This window comes from Phacochoerus africanus, chromosome 2 (genome assembly GCF_016906955.1).
Source record: "Phacochoerus africanus isolate WHEZ1 chromosome 2, ROS_Pafr_v1, whole genome shotgun sequence".
NCBI lineage: Eukaryota > Metazoa > Chordata > Mammalia > Artiodactyla > Suidae > Phacochoerus > Phacochoerus africanus.
In genome coordinates this window covers 33738466-33757081 of record NC_062545.1, presented here as the reverse complement: position 1 = coordinate 33757081, position 18616 = coordinate 33738466, and the positions used below count along the sequence as shown (strand labels likewise).

The following is an 18616-nucleotide window of genomic DNA, read 5'->3' as shown; positions in this document are numbered from 1 at the left end:
CTAAGCATAATATTCTCTAGGTTCATCCAGGATGTTGCAAATGGCAGAACTTCAACTTTTTATTGCTGAGTGACATTCCACCAACATATATACTAGATCTTCTTTATGCTTAGGTTGCTTACATATCTTGGCTGTTATAAATAATGTCTCTATGAACATTGGGGTGCATGTATCTTTTCAAATTAATGTTTTCATTTTCTTCAGATATATACTCAGGGGTGGAATTGCTAGATCCTATGGTAGTTCTAAAAAATTCCATTTTTAAATATCTGTGAAGCTAAAATGAGCAGAAATAACCTTTCTTAATCTATCAACCTATTTTTTTTTTAGTAAATGGCCAAGAATATGATGCCCCCAAGTGACACTATATTCTTTTCCCTGTATGTTCTTTTCTGGCTACCTCTAAAGAAGGTTACGACCTTAAGTTCAGAGTGAATCTTGGAAAGAAACCCATGACCAATTGAAGAGAAGCCTAAAAAAAATGACAGAGAGATTAGTGAAGATGAAGAATGTAAGCTACATTACATGGGTGCTAGGAAGTGCTGTTAAGTTCTGGAAGGAAAGATCACCTCTCATAGGGGCAGGAAGATTTCCTGAAGTGAAGGATTTGAGCCAGGCCCTGGAGTGGGATAGTGCTGGACATGAGAAGAGAGGGTGAGGAAGGAGAATATTCTGAGGAAAGGGAAAAATGACTTGAGCCAAAGCAGAGAGAAGAGGAAGTTTCAGCATCATTTCATGACAGAACAGTCTAGGTTGCCAAGACAATTGTTAAAGCGAACATTAAACTAGAAAAGTAAGTAGAGGCCAGATCTTCTCATGTCTTGAATGATAAGTTAAGCAGTTTCTTTCAGCCACAGTTGTACCTGAGATAAACCTCATTGGCTAAGAGAAACTGAAAGTTCTTGAACATGAAATGTAATATAATCGCAGTGGTGCTGTTTGAATATGAGTCTGGAAGAAGGCAGCAAATTAAATAAGAGACCCAACTATAGCAGTTGCAGTGGCAAGCAGGAGGAAGAGATTGGTGCATCACTCCTGTGTTTTGCCATGTTAAGTTTGAAGAAACAATAATAGTCACTATTCTCTGGTGAAGTCATACACTTAACCACATTTTCTGACTTAGTTATCAAGTGGGGAAATATAGAAACTTTTATTATTTCTTTATTATAAAGAAATCTAGAAATATGCCCATATATATACATCAATTATGAGTGTTCATCCATCCCACCCCAACCCCCTAGGAAGAAAGATAAAATTCTGACATGGAGATATATAAAGTCTGTCTCAAAATACAAAATGAAAGAAAGATATAAAAGTAATGTTTGATATATACAATGGAATACTACCTAGCCCTAAAAAGGAACTAAACAATGTCATTCACAGCAACATGGATGCAGCTAGAAATTGTCATACCAAGTGAAGTTAGTCAGAAAGAGAAAGACAAATACCATATGACATCACTTATACATGGACTCTAAAATTTGGCACAAATGAACCTATCTATAAAATACAAAGAGACCCACAGACATAGAGAACAGACTCGTGGTTGCCAAAGGGGAGGGGGAGGGAGAGGGATAGACTGGGGATTTGGGGTTAGTAGATGCAAACTGTTACATTTAGAAAGTACAGATAACAAGATCCTACTGTATAGCACAGGGAATTATATCCAATCTCCTGGGATAGACCATGATGGAAAAGAATATTAAAAAGAAAATACATGCATTTATATAAAATGTGTGTGTGTGTGTATATATATATATAATTGAGTCTCTTTGCCTTACAGCAGAAATTGGCACAACATTGTAAATCAACTATACTTTAATAAAAAAATTTTTTAAGTGATGCCTGGAAAAAATCAACCATTGCTCATGCCTTTTAAGGAAATTTTCAATTACTTTTGGAAATGAAAGTTACAACAAAGTGCCTTTTTTTTTAAGATGTTAGAAATATGTAGGCAGCCAATTTTTTTTCAAATGGGTTTTGTACTAATTGAAGCTTACATATGCCTGATGTAGAAATATATTTGTAATCTGGCATGAGTGTCTGGATGTGGCCCTAATACATACTCAATATGACCAAGAAATTAAAGACATTTATTTTAAAGTAGATTCCTTTTGGTTTATTGACTCTGAAATTGAGTAGGTGATATTCTTTTTAAATGAATGACCTAGTTAACTGGATGAAATAATGCAATAGATATCATAATGGGATCCTCAGTAATGTTTAATTGAGTTCATGATGATGAATTGGTAAATAATGTGTGAGAAACCTACTTGTTAGTGATTTTTTTTGCTTATAAGTCTTAACTAAAGGATCACATTAGAAATAACAATAATCGATGGAAACAAATATCTTAAGAGGATGTCTGTTTCAAAAAATCTTTCTGCTCTTATGAAATATATATATGCCAGAGATTTCATCCAGAGAAACTTATAAATACTATGCTCTGATTTACTGTTTTTTAAGATAGATAAAAGACATACCTATAATTGGAATACAAAACATAAGGTATTTAAATGGAGAGATTAGTAGCTATCGACTGGTTACCAACAGTTTGGGTGACCTGAATATTCCAGATATTACGGGGAGAACAGTAATACCAATTGGCTTTCTTCCAAGTGTGAAAAGTGCCTACAAGGAATGCGAAAACGGAAGTTCACCCCTAGTGAGGGCCAAGAGGCTTCCTGAAGCCAGATATTTGAATCAGTAGGAAAGAGAAGGTTTTTTTAATCTTCCCCTGTCTCTGCCTCCTACTGTGAACACACTAACACTGAGAAATGGACAGATTCTCGGAGTTCCCGTTGTGGCTCAGTGGTTAGCGAATCCAACTAGGAACCATGAGGTTGCAGGTTCCATCCCTGCCCTTGCTCAGTGGGTTAAGGATCCGGCGTTGCCATGAGCTGTGGTGTAGGTTGCAGACGCGGCTCGGATCCCGTGTTGCTGTGGCTCTGACGTAGGCCGGTGGCTACAGCTCCGATTCGACCCCTAGCCTAGGAGTGCTATGCTGCAGGAGTGGCCCAAGAAATGGCAAAAAGACAAAAGAAAAAAAAAAGGAAGAAAAGAAAGAAAGAAATGGACAGATTCTCTTTGAGTCCAAGCAACTACATTGCTGTCCTGAAAGTTCCCCTTTGATGGTTCACAGGAACTAAAGAAAATTAAATGAAATCATCAACTAGTGCTATTTGCAATTGAGGAAAGGCTCTGTAAATGTAAGTAAAAATTGATATGAACAGTGTCAGCTCTATTCACATAGTAATTCCTTTCTTAGCAATTTATAGTAATTTTTAAAGTACTCGTCAAGAGAAAAAGGAGCTGTTAAATACATTAGTAATGATAGCCACTGGAAATTATTTCTGTTCCATTTCCTGGCAACTTAATAAAAAGGTATAATTTATTCTGAAATGTATGTTCTGAGTGGTGTGATTAATATTCTTTTCGTTAGAACACCTAGAACAAAATCTAGTTGGCCTCTTTCAACTGGAAGAACATGAGAGGGTAGGTAAATTCCTCTTGAAAATGAAAAGAAAAATGGTTTCCTACCTTAAGTGATACCAAAATTGCTGAAATGCATATTGTAAAATTTCATTAACAACCTGAATGAAGATCTATACAATTATCTTAATGTAAAATCACCTTTTGAGAATGAGGTAAGAGTTTGTTAGTTACATGCTTCGAAAAATAGTAGCGTGCTAACAAGACGTGGGACTGTGAACAGCTCATTGTCAACATGCTGGTGGAAGGCTACTCTTCTGTGCTCTCATTATTGAGTATAATGATGTCTGCATATGAACACTTAATGATACTATTTGATGATGGAAAAATAACTTCAAAGAAAGAGATGATGATGGCTTCACGGTTGTTTGGGAGCTACTTCAAACTTTCTGAGAGATTTAGTCTTGGCTCTTTGTACCTTATTTTTCTTAAAGATCAAAGTATCTGTGTCTTCTGGGGGTGACTGCATTCGAACATACAAGCCAGAAATCAAGAAAGGAAGCTACAATAATATCATTGTCAACGTAAAGACGGCTGTTGCTGACAACCTCCTTTTTTATCTTGGAAGTGCCAAATTTGTAAGTCTAACGTTGAGCTTTTCTTGGGCCTACTGTGTATGTGGATAGACAAAGATTAATCCTGGTAGTGTGAAAAATGTATGGAAGCCAATAACATGGTCTCAAAATAGGCAAGGTAGCCTTTCAGAGGTGCAAACCTCAGAATTTTACCTCACAACTTTCTGAAATGTCAAATTAAGTTAGAAGGCAAATGAAATGAAAATTTATTAGAGTATTTAGGCACCTCTGCTTTCATTTGTGAGTATACAAGTGTTTATTTTGAATTATATTTTCAGATCCAGTTATTTAAGAAAGATTAATAGGAATAAAACTTTTAGAAAAAAAAAATTTTCTCTAAGAAATTACAGTGAACTTTCATGTGAAATGAAATGGCAAATTGTGTACTAATTTCTTACCAATAAAAACTCTTCTGAGTCATGCTGAATTTATGACTCAAACTGAAGTAGCAGGAATTATATCTAGAAGAGCTCAGCCCAAAAGTTCTAATTCCTTTCATTTGACCCATTTGACTTTGTATACATGGAGACCTTCCAAAATGAATAAGATTTTCAACAGACCACTCATCACATAAATCAATACTTGGAATTCAGAGGAGAAATTCTGGGTCACCTTGGGTGAAAAATCATACCTGGCCTCTGAAAAACATCAGTGCTCTTCATGAAAACAATGAATTCGGAACCCAAATATTTGCTTTTCTCTCCACCACAAGCATCAGTGTGAGAAAAGGCTTCTGTCTCAATGTTAGACCTGACTTGAATTGGGTGAATTACAACATTTGCTTCAGCAGTATGGACATTTTGTGTTGTCTTAAAGATACAATAATAAAGTATTATTTAATCATAGACAATAATAGATTGGGTGAATTACAACATTTGCTTCAGCAGTATGGACATTTTGTGTTGTCTTAAAGATACAATAATAAAGTATTATTTAATCATAGACAATAATAGATCATATTATTTTGGAATTTTTATCATGAATTCTAATTATTTCACATATCCGTAGATGGCATCCATTGAAAAGACTGCTGACCTCCTTTTCAGGGTGCTTTATGTCTGATATCTATTGTTCGTGTGTTTCTCTGCTCTAGATTGACTTTCTGGCTATAGAAATGCGCAAAGGCAAAGTCAGCTTCCTTTGGGATGTTGGATCCGGAGTTGGACGTGTAGAGTATCCAGATTTGACTATTGATGATTCATATTGGTACCGTATTGAGGCATCAAGGTAACTAACTCAATAGCAATTTAAGATAATTGGCAGAATTTTGAAGTAGTTTCCTAATTTATAAGGAAATTTTTATTTCTGTTTCAAGAAGGTAGCTATGTAGATATATATATATTTCATATATTACATATAAATATAAATGTATATGAATGGTGTCTTTGGAGGACCTGTTAGGAACTGACAAACCTTCAAGGTACTGAACAGAATGACTAGTCCATTTTGGCCCACTCATCTAGTCATCCCAATGGAACTTTGAGGTTAAGTTGTTTTCTGTTTACAGAAGAAGTACTGAGACTCACCCTTATTCAGGACAATCCAGAGGTGCCGCTGGTGCCTGCCTTTGGAGCAGAGCTTCTCTTTTAGTCTACACAGCAACCTTGGCTAAAGGCAGAAGCAGTGTCTAAATGCTGGCATGAATATATAATATGCAAAATATAATATGTCTATACTACTAAAAATGGGAAGGAAGAGGAAATTGACTAATTCTACCTTTGAAGTTTAATTCAATTAACTTCTAATAGTGTATAGTTTACTTATAGAACCCAGACTTGTCCTCAATACTTTCCTCTTATTTTCTCTTCTTCTTTTTCTAATTCTCAACTGCCTGCTAAACCCAAAGCAGCCAGCAGTTGAGAGGTTTTGTTAAAGACCAAGGGCTAGAGAGGAAGGTCATCAGAGATGGGTAAAGAAGACTTGAAGATCAGGTGATTGTTGAATCTAGGTGATGGATTCATAGTTTCATTCTGTTTGTATATGTTTAATATTTTCATAAGAAAAATCTAAAAGAAACTTAATGAGAAGAAATATCTTCCATTCCATTTGTAAGATCTTCAGTAAAAGTGTGTGTGTGAGAGAGAGTACAACAAATCAAATGTGCCTGCATGTGTGATGGTAGGAGAGGGATTAAGTAATGTAGTGGGTTTAAGAATACTTACATTTATAAAGTACAGTTTTTATGAGAAGATATGTATTCTGATAAAGGAGAAACCTTACTTGATAAATTCATTCTATGGTTTCCATGTATTTCAGTTAGTATTGTACCCTCAAAGATAAAAAGATTACCAAAGTGAGACGGCAGGGAGAGAAATAGGACATTAAGGTTTTGTTATGACTGCTTTTCTCAGAAGAGCGATCAGATTTTCATACTTAACAACTCATAGGAACGAATCACTTAAAAAAAAGAAAATGAAATACAATAATAATAGCTTTCAGAATTCTATTAATTGAATCTAAACCTGAACTTCTTCTATACAATTTGCATACACAACTTTGAAGCGTGGATGTTACACTCTACACATTAAGATGGTATGCCAAACAATAAATGATGCATAATTCCAGGAAGACTACTTCAGCAAATTTGGATCCAAGATACAATAAGGGATTTTAGGAGAAATTATGCAGCTTATAATGCAGAAGGGTGACTTATTTGGAGTTCACTTGCTGAATTAAATTAGATAAAATGCTAAATGAAGTAATACAAACTTGGTTAAATAGTCCATGTGAGTAAATAGCAAATTGTTTTGTAAAAGCAAGAGGAAAAAGACTTTCCATTTAACCAAAAGCAATTCCATCAGCTAATTGCTGCTATGTCATTTCCTATCAATGGACACACTCAGAATCAGGGTATATTGCCCTCTGGTCCTGGTTAAATCTGACAGTAAACACACAGCAAAGATCAAAAAATAGGTTTTGATTTGCAACTTAATTGAATATGGAATGTTTGAAGCTAAATACCCAGCTATCAGTTAAATATTCCAAAACAAGTGTCTGCATCTTAGACCTTTTCAATCTGAAGTGATCAGAAATAGGATACACATTTCATTTTCTGTATTTTCTTCCATTTCATTTCAATATGTACCCTGGAAGAACTGGGAGAAATGGAACTATTTCTGTGAGAGCTCTGGATGGACCCAAAGCCAGTATGGTGCCTAGTACATACCATTCAGCATCACCTCCGGGGTACACTATTCTAGATGTGGACGCAAATGCAATGCTCTTTGTGGGTGGCTTGACTGGAAAATTGAAGGTAATGTGTTCTCCCTGATCCTGTTTATTTCATCTCTGAGCATAATCCTTGGCATGATTACTTTGGGAACAGGCATAATAAAGCATTGCAAAAACTTGGCTACTTTTTACTTAATTTGTTTTTATGAAAACACCAATGTATTTTGAGTAAGAATTTTCTTCCTTGAATATCCAATCTGGAAACACAATCCTTTTAAACCTATATGTATTTACGTAAACACTTGTTTGTTTGTTTGTTTTGGTTTTTTTTGCCCTAATCTGTGCCATCAATTTTTCAATATTCTTACTTTAGTTGCCTCAAGAGTGAAATGTTTTTTAAAGATACCTAATTTTTGAATCACTTTATGATTTATTGATATGAAGTGCTATAAAGTTCAAACTTATATCTAATTAAAAGATTTGTGAATACTTTGGGAAATATCACAGGAGCCATAAGCCTCCAAATCATGATCAGATTTTTAAAGTTTTCAAGTTGCTCTTCTCATTCTTATCGAGCAACGCACTTAATATTCATAATTGCTTCGTGACAGGTCCTTGTGCATTTCAAATTGCCAAGTGCCTGCATTTTAAAGAAGTTCGTGTTGATTAAATGGAATTAGGTGGTGGAAAAAGACCTTTGGGTGAGATGTGAGAGCACAACCAAATATAATGGATAATCCTGGGCTTGTCAGAATCATTCTGCGATGAGATTAGTCAGAAAATGTGAAAAGCCACGGTGACCCCAAATTTATGAGAACTCAACCTTCATATAAAGGGAGCTTGTTTTATTTGCTTTGTGTATGAGATGTGACTCTAAAGTATTGGAATGGATTCCACAACTACACACTAAAGTCATCCTCATTTCTTAGAGCTGCATATAAATATATATGGTACATGGTAATATATAGTCATAGTACCAAATTTAACTCCTCCTCAGAAAGATAAATATAGGGGTAGCACTGAGTAATTAAAAAAAAAAAACACATAAATTTTGAAATTAAATCCAGGTTGAATTCTTGCTCTGTCTCTTACTAAAATATGAGCTTGGGCAACTCACTTAACCCCTTGGGCTTCGGTCTTCTAAACCAGAAAAGAGACATAAAAATTTCTACCTTGCTTGCATAGTGTGGGATATAATAATAAACTTTTATAACATAGAGCCCTTAACTATGTGGTAAGTAACATTCCAAATAATTTACATGAATTAACACTTAATTTTCATAACAGCCCCAAAAGATAGCTAGTATCCTCCTCCTTTTATAGTTAAAGAGTCTAAGTAAGAGAGAAGTTAATTAATCAAGATCACACAGCAATTAGTGTTTGGAACTGGAATTTGAACACTTATAACCAGGCTCAGGAATCTCTACTCATAATCACCATGCTTTAGGACCACAATGAATCATGAGAAGATGTGCATAAAATTTAAAACAAATGCCTAAGATACAGCAGTCACACCTTCAATTGCACCTTAAATCTTATTGTTATTCAGATGTCATTAGGCATAAAGAAACTTTTTTATGTTAGTCTTAGGGAGAAATAAAAACCAAAAACAGGCAGATGAAATCTGTAGAAAGTCTTAATCATTTTGGCCAAGAGTTTCAAGGCTCCTGACACACCAGACTATGAACCAAAAACTGAAAACAAATAGCTAAAGCACATGCTAATGAAAAGGCAGAGGAAAATACCCCAAGAATCATTTTTATGATGCAAGAAGGAAAAGCAAAAAGCAAGTAGAATCCACAAGTAAGATAATCAACCTCTGGAAAATTAAGAGCAGCTTCCACGAATGACAGAATTCCAAGGACTATTGCTGGCTTGTAAATATCACCATCTGACAGCGTTCGCTCTCCATATCAGTGCCCCACTTGATCGTAGCCATAGGAAGATGTACGTGTTGAGTTTAACCTAAAATCATAACTACAAATTTTGACCTACGTAGTACCCATTTTCTTCTATTTGTTTGAAAAGCCAAACATATCAATTCACTTTTTTTCTTCCAGATCATTCAGGTAAATGTGGAGTTGCTTTGGCAAAGTGTTTCTAAAGTTCTACAGCGGTAATATGTCAAAAGAAACAGTTGTTTAAATGACCACAAGATGGGGTTCCTGCCGTGGCACAGTGGTTAGCGAATCCAACTAGGAACCATGAGGTTGCAGGTTCCATCCCTGCCCTTGCTCAGTGGGTTAAGGATCCAGCGTTGCCGTGAGCTGTGGTGTAGGTCACAGACGCGGCTCAGATCCTGCATTGCTGTGGCTCTGACATAGGCCGGTGGCTACAGCTGCGATTCGACCCCTAGCCTGGGAACCTCCATATGCCGTGGGAGCGGCCCTAGAAAAAGGCAAAAAGACAAAAAAAAAATGACCACAAGATTCACTAGAGTGGATTGGATCATTCCCTTCCTGCTTGGCTATGCTATCTATTCAGCTTAAGACTTTCCCCTGTGAGAATGACACCAAGGTTGTCATTCAACAAATGTCTAGCATGCCCCTATTAAACATCAGGCTTTGTGCTGTATACACCAGCAGACTACAACAGCATGGTCCCTTCTCTTAGAAACTTACTCCATCTCATCCTTCTCCTGCAGTGGACACCTGCTTGGTAGAAAAGGAGATGAAAAATTGGGTTCTGTCATATCATATAGGGCAATCCACGTGCCAGTTTTTCTTCCTTTTTGTGCAGTTACTGTGTAACCTTTCTCATAATCTCTGGAAAGAAATCTTCTTCCAGGTGTAGGAGCACTAATATTTATTTAACACCTTCTCTGTGCCAAGCACTGAATGTGGTACCAAAAATAAGTTCTTAGTTAATTCTCCTAATAGTCCCATGTTACAGCCCAAAAAATAGAATATAAAAGAGAATAAGCAGCTCACCTAAAGTCAGAAGTTCGGGAGTGTTTATTTACTAATAGTGATAAACTGGTATAGCACCAGAATAACCAGGATCTGTGAGGATGTAATATGGTTAAAAGATGGATATGGACACAACCAAGATTTTTGCAAAGTGTGGATAATGTCTACTCCAGATTCTGCTGCTCATAACTCTCATGGGTACTCTTAAGATTTTTTTAGTGAAATCCTAAATTGTAATAAATATGTTTCTCTCTGTAGAAGGCTGATGCTGTGCGTGTGATTACATTCACTGGCTGTATGGGAGAAACGTACTTTGACAGCAAACCTATAGGGTTGTGGAACTTCCGAGAAGTAGAAGGTGATTGCAAAGGATGTACTGTCAGGTTAGTTGCGATGATGACTCTGCCAGGGTCTGTCTGGCCTGTACCTCACTAAACCTCTGATTTTATTGTGCAGTGTTCTGTTATCATGTGGATGATGTGTAAAAAGTTTGAAATGATTGTGTTCAGAAGTGGATTCCCCAGGGAGCGAAGAAACTTCGAGTCCCCTCCCACATTTGTGCAGGCAGTTTCCAAGGCCCCAGGAAGGACCCTAGCAGTACTTTGATGTGGTCATATGTTATTGTAAAACTTTCAAAGCTAAGATATTTTATTCCCAATCAGTTAAGACTACTGTCTCTTTCCACTCCAACTTACCTTTATGTCCCAGAGGTGTTGTGGGTCTGTGGTTATTCTGTAGTCATAATTTATTTTTACTTAAAGAAAACTCCCCCTAACCTGATAGAGCTTCAAGCCTCTCAGAACTGGTATTCACTCTGCTGATGTTTACAGCCAAATGTAGAAGGTATGGCAGGTTTTATCGCCTACCGTATTCTTCAGATGACACATTGCATCCTGTAAGGGTTTCAAGTGGAAACCCATGGGACCTAAAGATTCTGATTAACTAGAGAAGGAGAAGTAGAGGCCAAGGTAGGCCAGGAGAAAGTTCCCCAGTAAACATCATTAATTAGAAGTTAGAAGTTAGAATGCAGGAACTCAAAAATATTTAACAAGCATATAAAGCATTTATAGAGAATACATATATAGAATAGAATATTAGATATGCTATCATCTATCTGAATAGATGATATAAAACAATTAGGTACAAGAAGAGGATTTCTCGGCATAAAAACTTAAAGCTCACTGATCAACTGAACCTACAACAATTTCAATTACATTAAATTGAAGCAATAAAATTTAAATTAAATACCTGGGAGCTTGATACACACACATAGCAACTCTAAAATCATTAAGCACTATGGTGTTTATATTTTTTGTTTCCAATATGAAGGGTACATGTACACTGCTGGACCTAAATTCCCCATTAATGTAGCAGAGTATACGTTACACTTACTTCTCAACATTTCTTAAAGTAGCCCAAAATATTCTTTCTCCAGCAGTTTTAACTTCCAACTTTCTACTTTTTAAATCATCATAGACCTGTCAGCATGGCACTGAGGACAGTCTGAAAGCCTGATCCATTCAGAATTTCAAGTGGTTTTGTCAATATTTTTTATTTTTTTTAAGGATGCACCCATAGCATATGGAAGATCCCAGACTAGGGGTCAAATCGTAACTGCAGCTGCTGGCCTGTACCACAGCCATAACAATGTGGGATACAATCCAGGTCTCTGACCTACACCACAGCTCACTACAACACCAGATCCTCAGCCCACTGAGCGAGGCCAGGGATCGAACCCGCATCCTCATGGATACTAGTCGCATTCATTTCTGCTGAGCCACAATGGGAACGCCTCAATAATTTTCAATAGAATCTAATACAGAATGGTGTCCATAGAATTCTTTCAGTACAATGACGTCCATATTAGTATTCAGCTACTCACAAATCAACAGCAGCTTTTCCTTAAAGTTTTTTTTTTTTGGTAAATTTATAACTAAGATTTTCATAAGCTTATTATCAACTAAACAGCTAAAGCATTTAAATATCCTCTCAGCAGTTCATACTATGTGTTACGACTAGCATTGCTAATTATCAATGCTGCAAAGATCTCATGCCTTTAGTGTATAAGATTATATGAATTCACATTTAATATATAGAAATTTATATACATATTCACCTACGTTTGTATATATATGTGTGTGTGTGTGTGTGTGCATATATAAATTTCTATAGCATTTTTCAGGTTACAGAGATTCACACTTCCTGATACGAAGATGAATACAGCCCAATCCTAGCCATCAAGAAACTTATAGCCAGAAAGGAAGAAAAGACAGATACTAAAATAGTCAAAATGCAAGGAATAATAAAAATCCTCTTAAAAAGTTACACTCAGAGTATGCTAATTGTATTCACAGGATCTGCTTCATGGAGGAGGTAACTTAAAGGTGGGCCTTGACATGGAGTAAGGGTCTGAAAGAGGAGGGAGACATAGCAGATAGAAGGGGAACATTCTAGTCCCAGGGACTAGTGAGAACACAGGTAGGAAGGCTGGAAAGCCAGAGCATCTGTTATTACACAAGGTCTGTTGAACTATAACACGTGCTTCATAAATGTGAATTCACTCAGGGTTGGCGAAGGGGAGAATGACGTCAGTAGGGTGCAGAGGTCTCATTGGTCCATACACACTTCTTCCCAGAACATTAGTGTTTTGCATCACCAAGTAAAGGCAGCTGAATGCAAAGTAAACCAGTGCAACTGAAGACACCAAGCTCAAGAGTACTGGGTCCAGGAGACAGCCTGCTATGTCCATTCAGCCACAAACTTGCCCTTGGTTTGGCCAAGCCTTCTTAGAAGTGTTCATTGCCAGGTCCTTTGCCATCATTGTGCATTTTTACCACATCTGTCACTCAGTACTGTCAACCCTTCCTTACGCTCCTTGCCTACCTTCAGGTAATCCTTTTAAGCTAAAGTTCTACATTTACTAAAATAATTCCTTATTTTAAAAATTCTCAACATACCTGTTTGAATTATACTAATATTTTGATCAAAATAGTTACTATTGGGAGTTTCCCCTTGTGGCTCAGTGGTAACAAACCCGACTAGTATCCATGAGGATGCAGGTTCAATCCCTGGCCCTGCTCAGTGGGTTGAGGATCCCACATTGCCATGAGCTACAGTGTAGGTCGCAGATATGCTTCGGATCTGGTGGTGCTATGGCTATGGCATAGGCCAGCAGCTGCAGCTCCAATATGACCCCTAGCCTGGGAACTTCCATATACCTCAGGCACAGCCCTAAAAAGACAAAAAAAAAAAAGATTGTTACTGTTTTTTGAGTGTTCTGATTACAAAGTTCCACAAGTTTTGAGCGGCCTTCCCTAGCCCTATTCTTCCATAAGCCCTGGTATTTTTAGGAATAATTTTTTTGGAGCTCCCTATGTGCGTTTGTTTTCTTTATAGAAGAACATATATTACATTTTAGCATAAGACTAACGGTTCCATTTTTAAAGCAGAAATGACTATATGGGGGAGATGAAGGAGACAAGGCCACAAGACAGACTTATAACACTTTGTAGAAGATCCCGAAATGTCAGTTTGAGAAATTTGCATTTAGTCATTAGTCAGCAGAAAGCATATAATTTTTGTAATGTTTTAGAAGGGGTTATCTGTCAGGGCTATAAAAAAGAAGTGTACCTTATTTCTCTTAAACTTGTGAAAATCACATTAAGATTAAAATAAGAAAGAAAAACTGCTACAGGTAAAATGTATTTAGCTGAACACTGAAACAATGATGAAATATTAATATATTAATCTCTAACGTACATCTAGTTCCAAGGTTAACAAATTGTACATGGAAGAGCGTGGCTACTCCAAACAGCATAATTAATCCCTACTAACTTAACCAGAAATCAAGGTTCAAAAGAGAAACACAAAAGACAAATTAGGAAGCTTAGCATTTATTCATTATAAAAGAATAGACACTCTTCCTGGGAAAATAAATTCAAAAATGAATAGGAAAATTCTAGTATAATGTTAGGTGTTGAAATACTACATACTTTACCTGGAAAGATCCATTTTTCCCCCCACTTCAATGTCACCAATTTGAAGCCAGATTGGCTTTTGGCTAATGAATTAAATGAAGTAGGCTTATCTTTATCTGTATATTTTGCTGTTTTTATACAAAATTCTTGCTTGCACATGTGCCTGTTGCTTGAATAGAAGAATCTACTAGAGGAATAGACTTGGAATAGGCCTCAGAAAACATTCAGTGACCTAACCCTTTCATCTCGGAGTGGAGACACTGAAACTTGAAGTGTTAAGTGACTTGTGAGATTCCACATCCAATTCCAGGGTACCTGCCATCTACTCTGCTTTTTTTCCATTATGTGTCAAGAAAATTAATAGAGTAAGATCATAACATCAGCATGTTAACATTGCAGAGTTTTTGTACAAGAAAAGTGAAATGTGACTTATTTTTTATTCCAGTGCTTATCTGAACATTATTTAGTGGAGCTGTATTTTTTTTATTTTCAAGTTATAAGTAACAATGCATTGGGCCAAAGCATTCAGGAAACTGTCAACCACGACTCCTCCCCCCTCCCACCCACTCTTTCTGGAATTGTTATTGGCAGGATGGCAGGTGTAATGCAAAATCCTAGTATTTCAGAACCTCACAGAACTTCTTCTTAATAGATTCTATATATTTTCTTATCTCAAATGTAATGCTACAGAAATTAATGTATTTGTTTTAATGATGAAGGAAGGCCAAATAATAATTGATTTATTCACTACCACCTATATTGTTAATAGGCTAATTTAGTTTTTCAAACTTTTGGTTAGCCCTTTTCATGAATATTGACAAAAACATATTTTAAGTTAACTTTATAAAAAAGTAGGACTTCATCTGACCTTATACCTATTTAGCTATAACTTAAAATTACAAAGACCTGACTGTGAAAGACACAAATAAGACTCTTTCCCTTCCTTTCATTTTCAGAGTTTTATTTCTTTTTCAGAAACAGAAAGCCAGCTTGTCTAAAACATGTAACACTTCTTCCTCCACAAGCCGTTTAATATTTACACACTATTTTTTTTTCTCATTAGCCAAGATTTAATGCAAATAATATTCTAGGCTCTTGTTATTTTATTTTACTGTAATATTTCTCAATGTCCCTTCTCTACCCTTGAGCTAAGGCACACTCCAATTTCAAAGATTCAAACACACATTAATATGCAGATATTTAAACTTTAAAAATGTCTCCACAATTGAGACTTAATCTGTTGACATCAGTTAGATAAGATAGATAGATGACAGATTTGCATTTGAAAAAGAAATCTTTCTGGAGTTGTGGCACAGCGTAAACAAATCCAACTAGTAACCATGAGATTACAGGTTCCATCCCTGGCCTCACTCAGTGGGTCAGGGATCTGGCATTGCCACGAGCTGAGGTTTAGGTCACAGATGATGCTCAGATCTCAGGTTGCTATGGCTGTGGCATAGGCCTACAGCTGTAGCTCCAGTTTCTAGCCTGGAAACCTCCATATGCCACAGGTATGGCCCTAAAAAGCAAAAAAAAGAAAAGAGAAAAAAGAAATCTTTCTAAATGTTTTATTTACAAGACTTAGATATTCATTAATTATTCAACCAATATTGATTGAATATATATTCTTTGTGAGACAATTTGCTTTAGTAAGATCCCCTTCATTCTACAAATATTTACCAGATTCTGCTATGAACTCAGTACTACACTAGATGCTGAGTGTGTGCCTGGCATAATGCCTGGCCCATAATCTTTACTTGGTTTCATAGAGCCTACATTTTGGTGAAGAAGACAGATCAACAAACATACAAAGAGAGGAATCCTTACTGTCTGAATCTAATCTGCCCGAAAAAACCTACTGGATAGGAAGAGTTCAGAGAATAGGGACCTATATTCCATTATTTTTTTTCCTACAATTCTAAGTTAGTACCTTTTGATCACCTTCACCCATTTCATCCAACTCCTATTCTCTATTATGTTATTATGTATTTGGGAAATGTAATAATGCATTCTCAACCCATTCCAAAACCCCACCGGTTCATACCACTTAAACACCAATATAACCACAAGCACTTCATCAAAAACATTTAAAACATCAGTGATCTAGTTTTGAACACCTAATGAAGTCCAAGTGAGAGGTGGTGGTTATTTGGTCTGATGGTTGCCATGGAGTTGGAGAGAAGGGTAAGGATAGAAAATATATATGGGATGGTTTCTGCCTTACAACAGCTTACAATCCAGAAAACAGTTCTTAGTGTTGAATACTGATGGACCAAACAGACATTGCCTGCTTCATATGAAATGTCTCTTTTCAGTCCTCAGGTAGAAGATAGCGAGGGGACTATTCAGTTTGATGGAGAAGGCTATGCACTGGTCAGCCGCCCCATTCGCTGGTTCCCAAACATCTCCACTGTCATGTTCAAGTTCAGGACATTTTCTTCAAGTGCTCTCCTGATGTACCTTGCTACACGAGACCTGGTAAAAATATGCTGATCTTTCGTGATTAAAAATGTCTTTGCTTCTTTTTTGGTAGGGTTCCAATACAGTGATCACTTTTTGTTGACTTATTATTGTTCAAAGGAGTCTGGGATGGCTGTGTAATAGCCAAGAGTGGGTAATACATGGTGTTTATATATTTTCATCAGTAACTTTAATTACAGTTACAACTTAATAATTACTTATTTTCAGTATAACTCCTTTTTAATTCTTTAAGAGAAGCACCTGCTAAAGAGTTCCCTAGTGTGGGAACATGGAGCAGCAAAACTACTTCCTTAGTCTTCTAGAGATCTAAGTCAAAGAGTGTTTCTAAATATTCTCATTGTTTTTTCCAGGTCGGTGTTTCTTAGTAAATTCTTTCAGGGAACATACTTTTTAGTCGGCTTAATATGTTTTCAAAAAACCCACTTTTTACTCCTATCTTAAAAAGGATACAACCTAGTGATTTGGTTGTGACCACTTACACCATAATATCACACCCATAAACATTCACAAAAGAGTAACACCAATTCTATTTCCAAAAATGGGTTTCAATTACACATCAACACATTCAGTAGTTTTGCCATAAAGCCCTATTCGAAACCCCACAAAGAGAGGGAATACCCACATATTTCTCTGTGTATCTAATCACTGGTATATTTTTATTATATTTCATAGAAAGATTTCATGAGTGTAGAGCTCACTGATGGGCACATAAAAGTCAGCTATGATCTGGGTTCAGGAATGGCTTCCGTTGTCAGCAATCAAAACCATAATGATGGGAAATGGAAATCATTCACCTTGTCAAGAATTCAAAAACAAGGTGAGTTTCTACAGTAATAATGCACTCTGAGCCCCAGTCATGCTATCCAAAGCTCCCATGTACCTAATCATGAGGAAGACCCTGTCCGTCATTTTAGGTACTCATGAATCCTGTGAAAAATTGATACAGTCACTTCTTTGGCTTATGTTATAGGTGGTTTAGGTTAGACATGACTGATTGAAGAGCCAAATGGTTCTCTGTCATTTTCTTTTGAAACTGAGAGCTTAATTTGAAAGCATAAAACTGTCTTACAACTTGTAAAATTATATCCTGTAGTAGATTTGAAAAGGTTGTATGTTTTCCTTTCCTTCCCATTTTGCCACAGTGTTTCGTTTGGAGGTAGAATTTGTAGATGATAGTACACAGCTACCAGTTCTTCTGTGCTTTTTGAAAATGCCAAAAATTTATGTGTGTGCAGTTAATAATTGATTGATAACAATGTAACATTTTTGTGGTTCCAGGATATTTCAGAACATTTTCACAAACATTATTTCATTTGCTCATGTAAGCAGATATTTTGTTCTGGTTTAGAGAAAAGAAAATTTAGTCTCAGACTTACATGTGATCACAAACATATATACATAAAATCTCACCACCAAGACTGAAATCCAAGCCTATTCTGCTACTGTTATCTTAGTATAATTCTCCTAATTCTCTGTACTATGGTATTATCAGTATCTGCAAATGAAACTTTGATACTTATTTTATATAATTACACCTAATTCATTTTGAACATGCCAGTGTGACATTCCATGGAAATGAAAGTATAACTTTGCACCATCCTTCATTCCTGCATTTAACAAATATCTGTCAAGCACATAGCAAGTACTATGCAAGGATTAAATGAAGTCTATGATAAGTCCTTGTAGTTTAAAGGGGGAGATAGGTAAGTCAATCAGTGGTTTGAGAGTGGAAAGCTAATTGCCGTGTAGAGATTTGTATAGCAGGCTAGGAATCTCAAAACAGAGATGCTTTGAAGTCAAACCCAGAGGTCAGCTCCCAGGGGAGTACCCTGAGGTACAAGTTGAGGAGTTCTGTAGATGAAAATCACCTTTGGGCAATTCAGAGGTATCAATGTTGTGTGAAATCTTTGAGGCCTCAGGGAGCATAAAAGAGCATCCTACATGGTTTTCCAACTGCTTTTCCATGGCAGCCTCCGAGTAACTCCTTGGTTTTGCATTTGTATAATAAATT

The 18616-nt window shown here is 36.4% G+C and overlaps 1 protein-coding gene across 1 annotated transcript in view; it reads left to right on the top strand.

Annotated features, from left to right (window-relative positions):
- The window catches only part of LAMA2 (laminin subunit alpha 2), a 594513-nt gene that overhangs the window by 528882 nt on the left and 47015 nt on the right, over positions 1-18616 (top strand). The window contains 6 exon segments of the mRNA XM_047758965.1: positions 3927-4070; positions 5161-5294; positions 7161-7320; positions 10406-10530; positions 16440-16602; positions 17278-17422. Coding sequence (XP_047614921.1) covers positions 3927-4070; positions 5161-5294; positions 7161-7320; positions 10406-10530; positions 16440-16602; positions 17278-17422 — 871 coding nt within the window.